Source organism: Paroedura picta, chromosome 7, assembly GCF_049243985.1.
Source record: "Paroedura picta isolate Pp20150507F chromosome 7, Ppicta_v3.0, whole genome shotgun sequence".
NCBI lineage: Eukaryota > Metazoa > Chordata > Lepidosauria > Squamata > Gekkonidae > Paroedura > Paroedura picta.
In genome coordinates, this window is record NC_135375.1 from 42967773 (window position 1) to 42987320 (window position 19548).

Genomic DNA, 19548 nt, shown 5'->3' on the forward strand with positions numbered 1-19548 from the left:
TCCCCTCCACCTCCGCTCGACTCCCCTGGACAGCTCCTCCACTGCAGGGAATACCAGCTGTGTGTTCCGCATCAGCCGTGCCTCTCCTTGCCACTAGGAGAGGCCAGGGAAGGCGGTACAGACTCCCTGCATTACCCATGCTGCTTTGCCTCACCACTGGAATGGTAGGGATGTCCAACCATGCACTCCGCATCAACCATGCCGCTCTACCCAGCCTCCTAGCCGTTGGGGGAGGGGTGTGCCCCAGCCCCCCATCCATTTTTAAAACAGGCTTTCCTACTAGTATAGATATTTTGTGGGAATTATCTTATATTCAGGGTTGTCTTCCTCTTGGGTAAATATAGTTGGAGTTTTTGGATGTGGTAGTCGGTGTGTGTGTGTTTGTGGACAGCAAAATGGTTCAAATTCTATATGCTTTTAACCCTTTAGAAGAGCTGTATTATAATTCTAGTAGTAGATGCAATAGGTTTCAGTTCCGAGTAGTGTGTCAAGCTACTGTTGGTTTGTCTTCATCTGTAGGGACCTGCAGACCCTACTGTTTCAGTTCAGTTTTTTCACTTAATGTACAGTCTGCTTCAACGTGATCCTCCTTGGAAATCATCTTCCTTGTTAAAATACTACCTAGAAGTTCTTCAGTGTCCTTATTGCATGAGGGGAACATGGCCTCTGATGGAGATGCTTGTGAGGTAAGACCACTTTGGTTCAGTTAAGAAGCTGTCAGAGCTTAGAGTTTTTTATGAAGCTGGCCTGTCTTATTGGTTCTATTTCTCTAGTCAGGATTCCAGCTCTGTTTTCCAGAGCACATATGCAAAGTCTCCAAAGTTTCCACTTTGGAAACTTTTTAAAAGCAAATGTTTGTGCTGAGAACTGACAAAGCAGCAAATTTGTATTAATGAATGAGTGTGTGGGTGTATTTGTGGGGGTGATATCCTGATCTATCAAATGATAATTATCAAAATGATAATTTAGGGATGTATGTACTGTTTCCTTCCCCTAGGTCTTGCCTGTACCACGGTAATATATGTCATTCAGGACCCATAAATGAAGACCGAACATTTCACAAAAAATTGCTAATGTTTATCCTGAACCTGTTCCAAGCTGAAGTGCTGGCATTAACAAGGAGGTGTGTTTTAGTTAAATACATTTTTCCCCTTTTGTATTTGCCTTTCTATCATATTTTGATACTCTGCAGCCAAATGGTGCCAGTTTTAGAAGTAGGCTATTCTTACCTAGTGATTTACTTGTGAGTGTGAAAATTGTACATACTGTTTATCTTGACTTTTTTCTTGCTGGGGCTTATTCTGTAGTTCCTTTTTCAGGGAGGGGGAAAATCCAGCTTCAGATTGATAGAAAGATATTGAAATTGTTTTAAATGTCTAATTTCACACATTAGAATGTGTTTAATTTTTTTTTACTAACTGTGAGTATTTTGACTTTGCAGGGCTTAGTTTTTTCCAGACTATAACAGAAATTAAGAGGAAGTATTGTATGTATGTGATGTTGCTTTTTGTTATAATACTTCATACAGAAATTACAGGGGGAAAGAAAAAAGGCTGAGGCTTGCAATCTTATTCGCTTTATGCACATATTTAATATTTTTAAGTGCAAAAATATTAGGCATTTAAAATAAAGTGATATTTCTAACTGACTGGCTAATTACATGTGTGTGAGGATGGTTTTTAATGGAGCCATCTCATTTTCCCATGTTCTCTAGCAAGATGACTTTCAGATTCAGGGAATGAAAATATGGTTCAATTAATATTGCTATATACAACATGGCCTTAACTAATCCATTATTTAAAAGATAATAGGGCTTTCTCTGTATTTTTAAAACTACACATTTTGACAAAAGCCATGTTGTATATTTATGTATCCTTATTCCTATTTGTAATAAATAACATGGGAATTATTTTTCTTTTATAGTTTGTATGAAGGGGTCAATCCATTACCCTTAGAAGTAATGCCACCAACAGTTCTTCTGAAAACCTTCTGGTTGGGAAATGAATCAGTGCTTTTTACCAAACAGATACATTGTCTAGTGGACTGGATCATAAATTCCTATAAAATAACATACAAGACAAATGACGTGAGTGACTTTTATACAGAGTAAAGATACCAAAGAACATATTTATATTTTGCTTTTTTTCCAGAATAATTGTCAAAATTCTGCATCTATATATCTTGTAACGAAAATTTGTTTCCAATCCACAATAGGATATGAACTGATATAAACTTTTGCATATGTTTAAAGTGTAATGTGACTTTAACACTTAATGTACATAACTTGCCATTGTGCACATTTACAACTGCTTATGGAGAATGTGCACGCAAACATCCATGAAGCAGTAATTGTAGACATTTTCTGGTCAATTTTTGGCTCCATTATACCCTATAAAGGGCCATTATAATAGAAGAAGGAAGAATTGGTTTTTATATGCGGCTTTTCTCTACCCGAAGGAGGCTCAAAGCGGCTTACAGTCGCCTTCCCTTTCCTCTCCCCACACCAGACACCCTGTGAGGTGGGTGAGGCTGAGAGAGCCCTGATATCACTGTTCGGTCAGAACAGTTTTATCAGTGCTTTGGCGAGGCCAAGGTCACCCAGCTAGCTGCATGTGGAGGAGTGCAGAATAGAACTCGGCATGCCAGATTAGAAATCTGCACTCCTAACCACTACACCAATCTGGCTCTATAGTTAATGATCCCCATAGGGCATAATGGAGAATCAATCCGGGGCTCAGGGGGACTGTTTTTTGTGGTAGAAGCATCAGATTTGCACTATAGATGCTGGTTGCACTTCTCACAAAACTTGAAAAAGATTGCACCAAGGACTCCAATTCTGTGGGCCCCAAAAGAAGGTGCTCCCATCTTCCATTGGTTTCAACAGAGTGGAAAAGGCATTTAAAGGGAATGTGGTCCTTTTAAATGCCTCCTGCAAACAGCGAGTTCATCTACAATCATTTTAAATGCCCTTTAACTTTGACTTAACCAGCTACCCCAAAAATTCTTGGGGGGGCAGCCATTTCAGATAGCCAAAATGCCCTAACCTGTATCCAGCTGAAATAATACCTGGGATATATAAGGTATTTTTCATTTTTTTTCAGCTCAAATATACCAAATGCACACTCCTAATCTTGACTGCTCTGTACTTTGTGCAGCCTATATATTGTCTTCAAAACAAAGAATGTGCATACTTGAGCATAATCTGATCATAATTTTGTATCTTGTCTATGTAGTAATTTAAGGTCTCTAAAAACCGGAGAATGTGTAGAAACACACATCATAATGTAATTTTGCTCATTTATTACTCTTTGCCTGCAAGTGCATATATACAGTAACACAGAGGAATTATGCACACTGGGAAGTGAATTATTTGTTCAAAAGAGATTTCTGCAGTTCCACCCACCCTAAGTGCCCTGCTCTCAAAAATGGACAGAGACTTTTTCTGTTTCTCATTTATTTTTTCATCATCAGAGCTATGAGGACTGTAGTGTATTATTTATTAGAAAGATTCAATATTATAGATCTGTTCAAAGTTTCTTTCTCTTCTAGATCTTCAAGCATGAGATAGCTGAAGTATTGAATGGAATTTTGGGAGCTGTGGTGGAATATTGGATTATTTCTGGATTCATCATGGACAGAAATGTGCTACACTCAGTAGCCAATGACCTTGCAACATATATTATCATTTCATGTGATGGTAAATTCTACTGCGTTTTGTCATACATGTGCACAATTCACAATTCATCATAATAAGGACTGCGTATGCATCCCAGCTGGAAGGACCAGGCAGCGAGCTTACCCACCCTGGCAGGAGCGCCACTTACTATCGCACCCCAGGCCAGGAATTTGGGGGTGACCATCGGTACCTCCCTGACTATGGAGGCTCAGGTCAAGAGAGTAGCAGGTCAGGCGTTTTTCTATCTTCGCCAGGCCCGACTACTAGTGCCCTACCTGTCCCCTGACCACTTGGCTACAGTGATCCATGCGACAGTCACCTCCAGAATAGATTTCTGTAACTCACTCTACGCCGGCTTACCCTTGTCTCTGATCCGGAAACTCCAGCTAGTGCAAAACGCAGCTGCTCAGGTCCTCACTGGTACACCTTGGAGGGCCCATATCCAGCCTGTGCTAAGGCAGCTGCATTGGTTGCCAATTGCTGTCCAGATCAGGTTCAAGGTTCTGGTTTTGACCTTTAAGGCTATACGCGGGTTGGGACCCACATACCATACCGCCTACCGCCCTATATCCCCCGCAGGACTTTACGCTCAGCGGGGGAGAATCTCCTGATCGTTCCTGGCCCTAGAGAAGCGCGCCTGGCCTCGACCAGGGCCACGGCCTTTTCGGTCCTGGCCCCTACCTGGTGGAATGAGCTCCCGGGTGAGCTGCGGGCCCTGCAGGATTTACCAGCTTTCCGCAGGGCCTGCAAGACAGAGCTCTTCCACCAGGTTTTTGGTTGAGGCTGGGGTCAGCGAATGAGTGCCAGCATCCCCCCCCCCCCCGGACCTAGTAAGTTAGATCTCCTCCCCACCCTCCCTGCCGTTCTGATAGCAGGGGTGGGAATAATGAGAGCTTCCGCCATGTTGGGATTGTTTTAAAGTCTTTTAATGGGTATTTTAATGGGGATAGGACTATTGTGACCCACCACGAGCCTATGAGGAGTGGCGGGAAATAAATCTAATTAATAATAATAATAATAATAATAATAATAATAAAGCATGCAGTAAAATATTTGGCTGATGTTCAGATTCATGTATAAAACAGAGCCTTCATCACCTCTTGTCCTCTTAGTCTCATGCACCTCTCCATTCTACTGAGCCTCTGTTTCACAGTTTTCTTTCCAGTTCAGACACCTCTCTGACATTTTCTTCTCCAGTTTCATCTGGTTAGTTCCCTTTTCTAACCTTCCAAGGACTTCCTCTTCCATTTCCTGACAGTTCTTGACTGTAGTAGTGTACTATCTTGGGGATAGGCAATTTGTATAAAACTATAATGTTGGGAGAGAGTGATTTCAATTGCACTATGAGAATGGTTTGGTTAACAGGTCTTTCTGATCTAGGTGAATCTTGCAGAACATTTTTTTTCTAGCTGCTTTTCGGCCTGCCTGGCATGGGCAATAACAAATACATAGTGGAAAAGTCAGGTTAAATAATGAATTTTCTGTATCCAAGAATCTAGACATTTCTACCAGTAAGATGGGAACAACTTTGCTCATGCTTAAAGTACAGGAGGAGAACGTAGTGTGGGAGGAAGGTGAAAAATTAAAAGACAGTATCATTCAAGTTTCTTGGGGGAGCTGTGTTGTCCTGGCGCATATCTGGAGACGAGAGAAACATGGCCTTGAGACACGTTTGGGATAAGCAAGCACAAACATGGAAGCTGGAATTTGCTAATTTTATTTAGTTAGAAAATTTCTCTGCTGCCTCTCTGGGGGTGATTTGGAAAGTGAAACAAAAAAATGAATTATTTAAGTTATTAACTAAAGCTTGTTATTCTGCCTGCATATTAAGAACATCATTGGAGGAACCTAGGAAAACAAACCTATATGTGGGTCAAGAAGCAACAGTGAGAACGGGCATGGAATCACTGATTGGTTCAAAATTGAGAAAGGAGTTCGAAAAGGCTGTATACTGTCACCTTGTGCGGAGCACATCATGAGAAAGGGGGGGGGGTTAGATGAGTCACAAATTGGGATCAAGATTGCAGGGAGAAATATCAACAACCTCAGATATGCAGATGATACCACTCTAATGGCAGAAAGTGAAGAGGAACTAAAGAGCCTTTTGATGCGGGTGAAGGAGGTGCAAAAGTTGGCTTGAAAGTCAACATCAAGGCATCCGGCCCTCTCAATTCCTGGCAAATAGATGGGGAAGAAATGGAGGTAGTGACAGATTTTATTTTCCTGGGCTCCAAGATCACTGCAGATGGGGACTGCAGCAAAGAAATTAAAAGACGCTTGCTCCTGGGGAGGAAAGCTATGGCAATCTAGACAGCATCCAAAAAACAGAGACATCACCCTGACAACGAAAGTGCGTCTATTCAAGGCTATGGACTTCCCAGTTGCAATGTATGGCTGTGATAGTTGGACCATAAGGAAAGCTGAGTGTCAAAGAATTGAGGCTTTTGAACTCTAGTGCTGGAGAAGACTCTTGCGTGTCCCTTGGACTGCAAGGCGAACAAACTGGTCAGTCCTAGAGGAGATCAGCCCTGCCTGCTCCTTTGAAGGCCAGATCCTGAAGATGAAACTCAAATACTTTGGCCACCTCATGAGAAGGAAGGACTCCCTGGAGAAGAGCCTAATGCTGGGAGCGATTGAGAGCAAAAGAAAGGGACGACAGAGAATGAGGTGGCTGGATGGAGTCACTGAAGCAGTCAGTGCAAATTTAAATGGCCTTTGAGGAATGGTAGAGGACAGGAAGGCCTAGAGGATCATTTTCCATGGGGTCGCGATGGGTCGTGCACGACTTCGCACCTAACAACAACAAGGAAAACAAAATAGCATTTATCTTTTATTTTATCCTTTGGTCTATAGTTGTTGGAGATTTCTTGTTCACCACAGGTGTCTATGTTCCTTTGTGTAATCACTGCTTTTATTTACCAGTAAAGATACTTTCCCCCTTTTTTTAAAGCAGTGATTGAGTGTTCACCAATGTACAGCAATGTGCCTGCCTGTGTTTGACCTGATAAAAATACATTTCTCCTTGTTATAATAGGGAGGCCTGAGCAGCCTCATTTGCCATTTTGGGGCATCTTCATTTTTCTAGGCTAGGCTTTCTCATGAAACCCTGGAGTTTTTGGACAGCCTTGGAAGGGTTTCCTGAATGGGTGGGAGTTAATTTTTTTTTTTAATTGGTAAACATTTATGGTCATGTTGACCTCCTCCCAAAATGGCCAATGATGGACCTGGAGGAGTGGGAAGGGGAGAGGCCCCAGATGGGCATGTACATGGTTATGCTTGCCAACCATATTCTGCATGATTGTGTGCCTTCTGGGGTTTCTCAAAGACTGAAGAATGTTTCAGGGGTTTCTCAACCGTAAAAGAAGTTGAGAAAGGCTGTTGGTCCTTGATTTATGGTCCTCATTGACAGTAAGTCAGGTCATCTGATGGTTGCCAGAAGTTCCACCATTCTCAACACAATTCCTTAGTGCAGTGGTCCGCAACCTTCTTGAGGCTGAGGACCGGCGGTGGCGGGGAGGGCGATTGTGCGGCCACAGACACGCATGCGCGGCACTCTTCCCTCCCCCCCACACACAAAGAAGCTTGCCGGGCCGCAAGCTAATCGGCCGCTTTTGTGGCCGATTTGCTTGCGGCCTGGGAAGTTTCTTACTGGGGGGGGGCGGAGAGAGGGAGCCGCGGCCCAGTGCCAGGGCCTTCACGACCCGGCACCGGGCCGCAGTTGGGGACCACCGCCTTAGTGCACTTCTGTATAAATTAACTCTTTAAAAGAACTTTAGACTTTCAAAATAGAAAAAAAGAAAACCCAAAGTTTGTGCCTTGGAGTTAGTCTGTACTGCCTAGCAAGTTATTTATTTTACAAATGATATGTACTTTGGCTTCAACTAAACAAATGTTTACAGATGCTTAAATATGCATCTTACCCAGCTTTGTATTCCAAAGGACAAATTGACTTATTTTTCTAATGCATATTAATAACAAGGCTGCCACAATTGTAAGCCTCCCCTACAAGAGCCCGTTTGATTCTTAGGGAAACTTATGGAAAGAAAAGAAGTTCTTTTTAAACATGTTCCTTTGTCCTACTTTGATAGTAAAAATAACCAAGTTGTGAGGACAAATGAAATAAATATGTATCCTCATTTGCCTGTATTACCTTCCTGCATGTAAATTCAAATTAGAATACAGAAGTATTGCTACAGTTTTATTAAGACATCTTCTGTTACTGTTTATATGCAACTGGGAAGGTGGGATAGTTTGTGCACAGCTCATTTGTGTCACTAGCCTTATTAATTGGGGAGATTCTATACCAGCAAATTGTATCAATTTCTTTACAGTTGCCTGCATTTGAGGAAAGTGTCAGACCTCATTTTTTTCAGTTTAGCAATGATACAATAGTTTTGGTCTGTTTTTAATAGAAATATGAGTTACACACATAGCAGATATTGTGGATAGCTCTAATAGAATATATTTACGTTGAATTCATACCTCATACCTTCAGGAGCACCTCTCCTAGTACGTTCCTCTCTGTCTTCTCCACTTTTCATCTCGGAATGCATCAACAAGGGCAAGGGCCTTCTCAGTAGTGGTCCCATCCTGTGGAATCAGTTGCCCAATTAAGTTTGTGTCTTGCAGAACCTCCCTAGGTTCTACAGGACATGGAAGGCTGCTCTTTTTCAGGTGTCCTTCACGTGATTGTGATCCACCAGAAAACTGTTATACTTTAGCTGTGTCTTCACTTCCCACATATCCTACCCTGCTTGATAGTGGGTAGATTTTAGTGATGATAGATTTTTACCTATACTTTTATCTTTGTATTGTTTTAACTTGAACTTAGCCACCCTTAGTCTCATTTGGGGGAGAGGGAGCAGGATATAATAAATAAATATAAACCGGTTAGAGTTTTTTTTCTGTAGTATGTTTCTAAGTGTGTGCTTTATCAATTTTCTCCAGATTTTTCGACAACAGAATTAAAAATGTTCATTTCTTCCATTCCATCTCTCTGGCTTCAAATGTTTGTTGCAGAAGCTATATTTAAAAATGTATCTTTCCAGAGCAACATTACTGTTTCAACTGAACTGCTGTCTCTCAAAAAAATAGTAAGTATCACTTTGCTTCTAAAGTTAAAAAGTAAGAACTAGAGAGGAGTAATTATCTAAAGAGGAATAATTTCCTGAATACTAAGGGTCAGATTGTGCATTTGCACTCTTGGCATTCTATCACCGTTGTGCTCAGTGTACTAACTGTGTTAAAATGGGGCTACAGTATGATGTGTTTTAAATAATTTAGATTTTAGTGAATCCGCCCTCTGCACTTCTTAATAAACTGTTTACTGCAGAGGCTTGTGCTTGAAAGAGCTTTTGAGGTATCTGCTTTTGTCATGGAATTATGATCACAACATTGAGCATGCATGGGGTGACCAAATGGAATGACCATATATTCTGTGACAAATAAGATGGTGATTATTTATCAGGTATGTAGCTTATAATGATGTAGAGGAAGGGGAAATCTCTGAGTTCTTTTAGAACACATTGTTAGTTGTCATCCCCCCTTTAAGTTTGGGTGAATCTGTGCTTAGATTCTGGGACACAATTTATTGTTTCATTCCCTCTCAATATGTCAAATGTAGGCATGTTATTTCTGTTTCCATTGGGTACTTTTGCTTCTGTTTAATGTCCATATACTGAGTACCAGAGTTAAAGGACTTTACCACAACCACTTAGCATGCATATATGTTAGTGTACTGGAAATGAGGAACGGTAATTTCTGAGAGATCTGAGCAGAACTCTTGTGTCACTAATCAAGTAGCTAGGGAACTGCAGAGATTGATTGTCAGTAACTCTGGATAATTCCCTTTTTCCTCATTTAAATGTTATGATGGTTCATTTGTGTTATTTCTTGATATATGATTCCTGAAGTTATGTGATCTCTTGATGTTATGTGATCTGTAATAGATACTGTTAATACAGTTTTTTTATTTGATTTGAATTTATGAGAGATTATTGTTGTAGGGAAGCCTTCTTAGAATACCAGTGTTCCTAGGGATTCATAAAGTGCGCAGCAAGTGATTTGACTGATTATTTCTGATGAATATGTAAAGCTAAGACTACCTGTGGGTAACAAACTTCATAGTTTCAGATCCTGATCTGACAGAACATAACTATAGTGGAGTGATCCATATTCAGACAGTTGAGCTTAACCATTAGTTGCCTGAAATCATGGTTCCATGCAGTCTCTAAACCCTCTCTACTGGCCCTCCAAAACTGGCCTTGAGCCCACATCCTCAACTCCCTCCCATACCCCTGGGGCCACTTCAGTTAGTTCAATGCCTTGGTTCTGACCTGTCTTGAAAAGAGACCGGCTTCTCTAACTCTGCCCCTGGCCCCCTCTACTATGGAGGCCACTATGGATCAAGCTCCGGTACCTCAAACTTCTGAACCTCATTCCATGAGGTCTAAGAAGTCCAAACACAGAGACCATTCCAGTCATTCTGACTATGGTTCAGCCAGCAAATGTCTAGATCCTTCGGTTCCATCTGCATTGTCATTTCCACTAACTCAGCACACACCATCCAGTCCCACCCCCTTGGTTCCCAGTCAAGAAGCCTCATTCCTTAGGTTGGAGTGTCAACCGACCCTTTGGCATTCAGCTTCCAGGGCCTCATACGATCCATTTCTGATCTATGTAGGCAAGTGGGATCATCCATTTGTGGATGGCTTTTGGGTTCAATGAGCCCATACCCACACCTTGGAGGTGGAAATGGAGGACGGTGAAGCCGCTCACCCTCCCCCTTTGCCCAGCACAGCTTCTGATCCCTCCATGGATGACGCCTTCGGGGATTCCTCTCCCTTGTCCCCATCTGAGCTCTACAGAACACGGGATTTACAGAGAACAGGTTCTTTATTCATTTGTTTCTGGGCCCTTAATAAGGTTAACAAAGAATCTTCCAGCACTATCTCTTGGTGGATGGTGTCTGCAATCAAAGCAGCTTATTTAGCTGTGAAGCATCCTTGCCCTATTGGACACACTCCCTTTGGGCATTGGGTTCATCAGCTTCCTTCCATCGAAGTGTTCCCTTGTAGGACATCTGCCGGGCAGCTACTTGGACAAGCGAAGAGACTTTCATAAAGCCCTATGGACCTCCAAGACAGGAGAGATTCAGAGTTTGGTAGAGCAGTCCTCCAGTCCTTGTTCTCCTAAGGGCTTACCCTGCCTTCTCATGTACTCAGCTCATGAAGGTCCCAATGTGGGGCCTGCATCACAAGATGGATAATGAAAATGGGGCTGCACTTACCTGTAACTGTTGTTTATTGATGTCTTGTGTGTAGACACATATTCCCTCCCTGCCTCCCCGCTGTGAGCCTTCTATCTTCGGAGGTCTTGGCTCAGATCATTCTGGCCTGGGCTTAAGGCAGCAGTTCAGAACTGGGGGAGTGGGGCACTCTGCTTCTGATCACGTGTGCATTCTGGCAGGTATCCAAACCCATGTGTTCCATGTCGAGGCGGTAGTGCCCCCTATAGGAGCTTAGCTGGAGAAAGCTTTCTGTCGTTGGCTTGCACTTGCACAGTCCCAATGTGTGTCTGCACACAAGACATCAATGAGTCAAAGGCTGCTGCTAAGTCAACAAAAGCCACATATAAAGCTTTGGTTGGACCATTCATTCCAGAGGCCTATGGCCTAGTGCAATAGAGTTTGACATCAATGAAAAACTGCTACATGTAAATGCAACCCCGTATTTTTGGAACTTGCTGCCACAGAATGTGGTCTGGCTGCCAACCTGGAAGGCATTAAAAGGGGAGTGGACAAATTTGTGGAGTCTTGGGCTATCAGAGGTTACTAATCATGATGGGTATCTATTCCCTCCGGTACCAGCGATAGAATGCCTCTTTAAATCAATTGCTGGGGAATGCAGAAGTTGCATACTTCTTGTTTTATGGGCTTCCTAGAAGCTGGTGATTGGCCTCTGTGTGAGCCGAATGCTAGACTAGATGGAAGCTTTGGTTTGATCCAGCATGGCTCTTCTTATGTTCTGTTGCTCCTTTGAGGGCTGGATATGGTAGTCAACTACATAGTTATAACACTTGCTAAATCTGAAGGATCCTGTTAGCAGTTGTAATTACCAGATGTGTGCTGATGTATTGCTTTAGCACAGCAGGATTCAATGTTGTTCTTGCAACAGGTTTGTTCCTATCTACCTGCTTTACAAGTAGGGATGCGTGGGACAGAGAGGATGCAGAGAGCAAAGAAAATAGGACAGTGGCCTTGCCCTGAGTCTCAGAGGGCATTACTGATGCTAAATGGTGATAAGCAGAACCAAGCCGAAGTGCTGTCTGATGTACCGTAAGTAATACCTATAACATCACCAGTTTTATTCTGCTGTGGGGGACAGCTTCTGACCTGACACATTTCTTGAACTTTATGTGACCTATGTTGTTGTCTGCAAATTACTGTGCCTAGCAGAAAGCGGTTTTAATCCTATAACACATCTGAATAGGGTGTTTTTACCTTCCTTTTTTCTCTCGCACTATATATGTATGTAGGCTGCACATACTTTCCCACTATTAATGTAAATTGCTTCCCAAGAGAAATGAATCTATTCAGAGAATTACTTTAAAAAAAAGTTTAAGCCCTGTATATTGAATGATTGCTTGAGTTTATTACAAGTATACACTATAGTGAAGGTTTCAAAACTACACAGAAAACCTGAATTTCAAAATCTCTCCAACTCTGAAAGCATATTAATGTACCTGTTTGCATGCTAGAGTAGCAAATGTGTTAATAAAACTACTGTCATCTTTTAAATGTAAATTAACATTGTCTTCTTCCATTTTAGTGTGCACACCACTGTTAACTGTCGTCATGTTTCAAATAAAGTGAGAAACCAAGCCAAAGTGGAGATATCGCATAGCAAAGAGAATTGTCATGTTTCAGCTAAACAGATAAATGTTTTAAAGGTTAATTTGAAAGGTATGGTGAATACCTAACATTTGCAGTAAACATGTGAAGCACTTTGTGTACTTTCTTTGGCCTGGTGAAGGCAATATTGTATCTTCTAATGGTATAGATCAAGCATAACTTCCTTGTGTCACATGTTGTGAACTTTGAAGGAAGGGCAATAATCTTATGTGATAGGAGAAGCATATTTTTTTCCCCTTTGGGACCCTTCACACCCCAGCTCGTAAATGCAGGGATGCGTCTCATTTGAGCATATTCCAGTCTTGTCTGCCTTTACTTTGTTAATCCACCTCAACCTGTGCTTAGCAGCCTTCTGATTTGAAAGTCTAATTCAGTCTTCATCTTTTTTTTAGTTCTAGATGTTTTGTGAACAAAGACTGAAGTGTATGCGATGTTGCATAGGCTTATTAAGCATATGAACTATTTTCTTCTAGGCAATGAGCCCAGGGTATGAAATGCATTTGGCTTTTAGTCTGCTGGAATCTAAAGGTTTTAAGAGTATTTCAGTAATTCAGTCAGGCTCTATTTAAAGTATACATTTAATAAAGTGCCCATACCTGGTCTATATCTCTTGCTTGAACTGTATTATATATGTCTAGGTTAGCAGTTGGGCATCAAACTAAAAATTATATTCTAAACAATGCCCAGTGCAATAAGTTAAAACAACCCTTGATGTATTCATGATTTACCAGTAACTTTCTTCCTGCCCTATGTTAAATTAGCATAGACAGTCAAATAATTATGTTAGAACAATATTCTGTTGAGTATCGGTATTCTGTTGAGCATCAATATAGCCGAACTGGCTTAGGGGTGGGGAATATTCAGCTACTTGCAGAGTTTTGGATGAAGGCCTATCTAGTTTCTTATCTATTCCAGTTCTACATATAATTCACAAATATGCATTGGTTTAGCCCAGCATTCAAAATGTGGGGGTGGGAAAAGGCCAAAATATTACTTACTGTTCATCTTGGTTTCCAGTTTTTATAAGTGCTTCTTGTTTTTATAGACAGTTGACAATTAATTGGGCTAATTCCTATAAACTGCCATTCAATTGGGGGTGGGGGGATTGCCCTTTTTCCAGTTCTAAATGGGACTGTGTTCCCTGTTCTTAAGACTGCTTCATTCTTTTAAATCTCCATCTCTCCTCTCCATCCCCCATTCTCTCCCCCCACCACCACTGTAGACAAGCCAGACAGCCTATTGAGAAACAGCAAACCATCTGTTAACGGATTTGAAGTTCTGAATTATACTTGAGTGTGTAGAGGCCCTCATGCTTAACCAGAAACATTCATTTGAATTAAGCTGCAAATGCTGTGTAAAAAGAACCATACACTTAATGTAAGTTCATGAATAAATTTAAAGGAGGGCAACTGCACTCTAAAGTTTTATTGCTTCAAAACCAAGCATTTTTGGTGTTCTGTGATCATTTGGTGCTTTTATAATGTGACTGAAGCTTTATAGCTGGGGGGGGGGAGATAATTCCTGTGTTAACCCTTTAGCAGTATAGCTTCATTGCTGGATCTCTGATGGAACAGAAGCTCTCAGAGCTCTTTGAATTTTCTTTAAAAGGTGTTTAAAAAGGACAAAGAAAATATCATTCATTACTGAACTCATTGGCATGTAGCCAGATTATCTAATTTCCATGCACTTTGATTATTTTCTTCAGTTGCCATTTTGCTTAGTTTGGTATAATCTATTAATGTTATATGGTAGGAGAGACAGCCCTGCATATTGCTTGCAGAAGGAACAACGTGAAGAGATTGATTCATCTTCTCTCTCTACCAGAAATAGATATTAACATTAAAGGTAAGCAATTTTTATTTTCTCTGTTGAACCAACACATTAAACCTCCGAAATAACTGTGATATGTTCCAAAGTTATTTTCATTGCTTTAAGTCACAATCTCATCAAAGGAAAACAAGAAAAGATTTTTATGGGTAGCTTGTAACTAAAGCTTATTGACCCAGTCATTTAGTGCACTTAATTGTGTGTGTGAATTTTCTTTTAACACAGAGCAGGGATTTGAAAATTACTCATTTGTGGTCTTTTAAGAATAGATATGGGGACAAAAGAAGCATGAATTATCTTCAGCTTTACATCCAGGAGCAGAATTTCATATAACAGTCTGATGGACTTCTGTGTCAGTGTGAGATTTTGAATGCAGATTCCAGATTCTTTTTACCCTAGAAGAACAATATTCTGTTTGTTGAAAGAAAGCAGTATCTTCAGAAGAGAACTGAAGCAGATTCTTGCCCCCTTCCCCCCCAGCAAATTTCTTGGCTAATTTCATTTTTAAAATATAATGCAAAATTATTTTATTTCCAGTATTTTTCACAGTATTATGTATAAAGTATTTTGTCTTTGAGGAATGTGAATTATAATACTGTAAGCATCCTGTTTCTAATTTTCTTGTTTGTGGTTTGGGAAACTTCCCTTGATTTTTAATTCAGACTACGCTGGCTGGACGCCTTTGCATGAAGCCTGTAACCATGGTAGCACAGTATGTGTCCATGAAATCTTGCAACATTGTCCAGAGGTAGACCTGCTCAGTGAAGTGGATGGGATGACTCCCTTGCATGATGCACTGGTGAACGGACATATAGACATTGCCAAGCTGCTGCTTCAGTATGGAGGTGAGTAGACTTGTGTTAAATCAGCTTAGAAAAATTTTGTGTCCATAAAAATTGCTGTGTATTAAAGGAAGAGGCTGTTTTACAAGTCATTTTGAAAGCTTGAGGTTTCATAATTATTGATGTGTATCTTTTCTGTGTTTTATATTCATCTCAGCTGAGTAAGCCATGACTTCAGCTGCTTTTTCACATTTGCTGAATTTCGGGTTTTCTTTTTAAATGTCTTGAGAATGTCTAGTTTTGAAAATGTTCGATAGCTATTTAACTTTGTATTTTTTACAACAAATTTTAACTGAAGATACTTTTAGCTAATTGCTTCATGCTGTTTAGATTTAAATGCAATTTGATTTATATTTTTTGAAACAAATATTTAATGATAAAGTCTGCCTCTAGAGACTAGTTTGATAATGGAAGGAGAAGTAAGAATTATAAAGAGTTTGTTTTTTATTTTTAAATCCTTAAATCATAATGTTCTGTTGAGGCTAACAATTGCCACTTACAAAACATGCATTAATCTTTTAAAATTTGCATGCACACTGGTTTATTACATACAGATATATAGGGTTTGTATGTCTTATACTATCCCTGCTTCTGAAGTATGTATGTTTTAATTTTGCATTTTTTCTTTTTCTGTGCAGTATCTAGGCAGGTGGTTGTTTTTGTTTTGTTTTTAAACTCCGCTTGCGCAAACACATAGATTGTTCAGGATTTGTTTGCTTCACAAGACCTCTGTGCAACTGCAGTCTTCTCCTGCCCCCTAAAGGCTACTCTCTTTGTCTCTGACTGACATCATTTCACGATCAATACATTCCTTGCTCTTCTCTCTATGTGTATGTTGTGCTTAGCCTTAATGCTGTCTCCCAGGTGTTTTATTTATCTACTGCACCATGCAGCTGACATGCCAAGCCAATACCTGGCCTCACTTCAATCGGTCTAAGTGATGCAAGAGCCAATATTACAGAGAGCCCAAATCCTCAATAGAAAGTGGCATTCCACTGACAGATGTGCATTTTTCCTGGGTGTCGGTGAAGAATAGCTAGTGGATGATCCCCCTGTCCTAGGGGAGAAGATCTACTTGCACTTTCATTCATCAAGGTCTTCTGGCAATTGTACAGGCAGTGTGCACAGACTTATCTTTGCTGTCACATGCCATGCGTTGGCTTGTCAGGCAGTTTGATGGCAACATGACGTGAGCTATTTTGCACATTCAGTATATAATTATTCATTTTTGTAACCATATTTTAGAATATTTTGGTACTTCCTCTCTTTTGTGCCCCTGACCTACCACCACTTTTTTAAAAAGATGAAACTCATCAAAACTGCAGGGGTGGTGCATTTCTCATCGATACTGTTGGCTACATACTGATAATACCCTATATTATAAATATTTTTTTTCTTGTGGAGATTAAAATTTACCTCTTCTGAAAGTGGGTTGATGATTTCGGGATAATAGTTTTTATCATTCCAATTTTCCCTCCTGTAAACTTAAAACATTTCATTTAAGGAAATTTACATTGCACATTCATCTTCAATAAACATCCAGCTCATATGGACTAAGGGAAATAATGCATTGCTATCAGATGAATCTGTAATGCAGCAGCACCTGATGTGCTGATTTTTTTTAAGCTTAATGTGTGCTCACATTGATCTATAGTTCTTGCATGAGGCTGTATTCACAGTGCTGCACAGAAGAATCTGTGGATTGTTGGTGTTATTCACCTGTCAAAGGAGAGACTTGATTCTATCATTCCCTCCTAAAAGACAGACAATTAGCACTTCATGCATAGATGAAAGTCTAGCTATAGCATTGATTGTTTTTTTAACAATTCATAAGACCTTGGGTTTTTTTAAACCATTCATTTTTTAACCATTCATAGATGGAGACATCAATGGATGGCTCTAGCCAGTGCAGCTAATGGAACTTCTGTATTCAGAAGTAGTAAACCCCTGAAGACTATTGTTGGGAGCAACCACTTGTAGGCAAACATTGGCTTTGATGTCCTGCTTCTAGGTCTTCCAGGAGCATTAGCCTGGCCACTGCATGAAACAGTATGCTTGAACTAGTTTGACTATTGGTCTGATCTACCATGGCTGCTCTGACATTTGAAATATAAGAGCTGGGATTAAATGTACCTTGTTATGATACTGGAAATGGTAGTAATTGAGCAATTAGTAGGATATCATTTTCCTGTCTCCATGCACTTGCTGTAGGGGGGGGGGGTGCAGACAGGGAAAGGGACTTTGGCAATAACATGGACCACTTGGATTCAGTGTTATTCAAATATTTCAGCATGATCTCTGAATCACATTTTCATCAAAATAAATGTCATACTTTGCAAGAGTATTGTCAGAGAAAGTAAATTAACTGAAACATGGTGGAAACAATAAACTTTTTTTTTTTTGAAAAACACAATGAGACTGACCATCTCATCCTGCCAAAACTTAGATTATCAGATAATTGGGGCTGTTCAGGAAAAAAAAGTTTTGTCAGGCTGTATGCAGCCCTTGAGCTGGAAATTCCCACTGCTGAAACTGATGGTTTGGTTTCTGGGAGGAGGATGTTTTTTTTTAACTGCTGTCAGAGCGATCTGGGTCCAAATCTCTATTCAGCCAAAAAACTCACTCGGTGACTTTGAACAAGCTACTCTCTCTTACGTGCACTTCATCCAACAATATTTGTGAAGGTCAAAGACAGAGGGAATCATGTTGGCATGTCTGAGCTCCTTGGAGGAAGGGTGGATTGAAAATGGGTGTGTTCTCTCTTTAAAAAGTAACAAAGAAATCTGCACAGATAACATAACCTATCCATGTTTTTTTTTCCCTGTTCATGTTCTACAGGGCCAGTACTGCTGCAACAGATAGATTCTGAAGGGAAATTCCCACTGGATTACCTGGAGTGTATGATGGCAAAGCAAGATCTTTTGCATAGTGTTAGGTCAGAAGCTACAGTAGAGGACTTTCATGCACAAGTAAAAAACAATTTGTTTAATCAACAGATAGAATTTTGGGCAATCCTGTTTTGTAAAATGCTGTTAAACTTTTGTTCTGTATATAACTTATTTATACCCTTTCCTGTGACATTAAAAAAGTTAGCCACAAATCCACTGCTGGGGACAGCTGATGGTTTCAAGTGTAATAGTCGCTTTTATGCCCACTGGTTTATAGATCTTTATTTTAGAGAGCTAGAAACCTTTCAGAAACTTCCAGTCTATCTTCAGATAACCATGGAGGAACTTAAACAATGTCCAGGGGAACAGAAGGAAGCCTTTGCAGCAACACTACAACAAATTGCAATGGCAATTCAGCTGTCTAGTCTTGATTTGGCAAACAAATTTCCAAAATAGTCAGTTCCCTAAATCTAATAGCTGAGAATATTGTCTAGCTTCACCACCTAGTATTACTAGATGGTCTCTTAAAACACTGAAGTGTAGCAGTTGTCTTATACTAATCCATTGTAGCTCCTTCCTACAGCTTGCCTATGGATTTGGTTCCATGATCTACCAGCCATATTCTGCGTAGGATCATTTTACAGCTGCTTTTGTTTTATTGAAATGTAAATATTAAGGTGAAATAAATTAAGCATTGTATGCATTATCTTTTGTGCTGTAACCGCTTCCTCCCAGTCATAAGTTTGTACAACATTAATTTACATACACTTATGGCAGCACCTCACTCAAATCTCCATAACTGATTCGTGAAACACAAATGTGTTTTTAAAACATGAGTAGCATCCTGTAGAGCCTCTTGTGGCGCAGAGTGGTAAGGCAGCCGTCTGAAAGCTTTGCCCATGAGGCTGGGAGTTCAATCCCAGCAGCCGGCTCAAGGTTGACTCAGCCTTCCATCCTTCCGAGGTCGGTAAAATGAGTACCCAGCTTGCTGGGGGGTAAACGGTAATGACTGGGGAAGGCACTGGCAAACCACCCCGTATTGAGTCTGCCATGAAAACGCTGGAGGGCGTCACCCCAAGGGTCAGACATGACTCGGTGCTTGCACAGGGGATACCTTTACCTTTACCTTTAGCATCCTGTATTACTGGCTTTATGTATATTTTGTCTGTCATCTGATGAACCGGAGCTTTGACTTTCAAAAAATCATACTCCAAGAATCTTGTTGGTCTCTGAGCTGCTACTGGACTCAAATCTAGCTCTTAGACCAAAAATAGTAAGAAAAAAATTACCAATAGTTAATAGTGTATTACAAAATACTAAATTACTATAAATACTGTCTTTTTCTGGAATACATACAGTTTCTTGTAATTGAAAAACTCAAGAGTGGATTAGATGTTTGGGTAC

General features: G+C 40.4%; 1 protein-coding gene across 3 annotated transcripts in view; it reads left to right on the plus strand.

Moving 5' to 3' along the window:
• SLF1 (SMC5/6 complex localization factor 1) overlaps positions 1–18850 on the plus strand; it is a 35359-nt gene extending 16509 nt beyond the window's left edge. For all 3 annotated transcript variants that reach the window (XM_077347622.1, XM_077347623.1, XM_077347624.1), the window contains exons 9-18: positions 520–686; positions 998–1123; positions 1924–2086; positions 3550–3697; positions 8624–8769; positions 11851–12011; positions 12505–12638; positions 14340–14432; positions 15077–15259; positions 18095–18850. In XM_077347622.1, coding sequence (XP_077203737.1) covers positions 520–686; positions 998–1123; positions 1924–2086; positions 3550–3697; positions 8624–8769; positions 11851–12011; positions 12505–12638; positions 14340–14432; positions 15077–15259; positions 18095–18600 — 1827 coding nt within the window. In that variant the 3' untranslated portion in view covers positions 18601–18850. The remainder of the gene's footprint in view (positions 1–519; positions 687–997; positions 1124–1923; positions 2087–3549; positions 3698–8623; positions 8770–11850; positions 12012–12504; positions 12639–14339; positions 14433–15076; positions 15260–18094) is intronic.
• Positions 18851–19548: the final 698 nt, after the last annotated feature.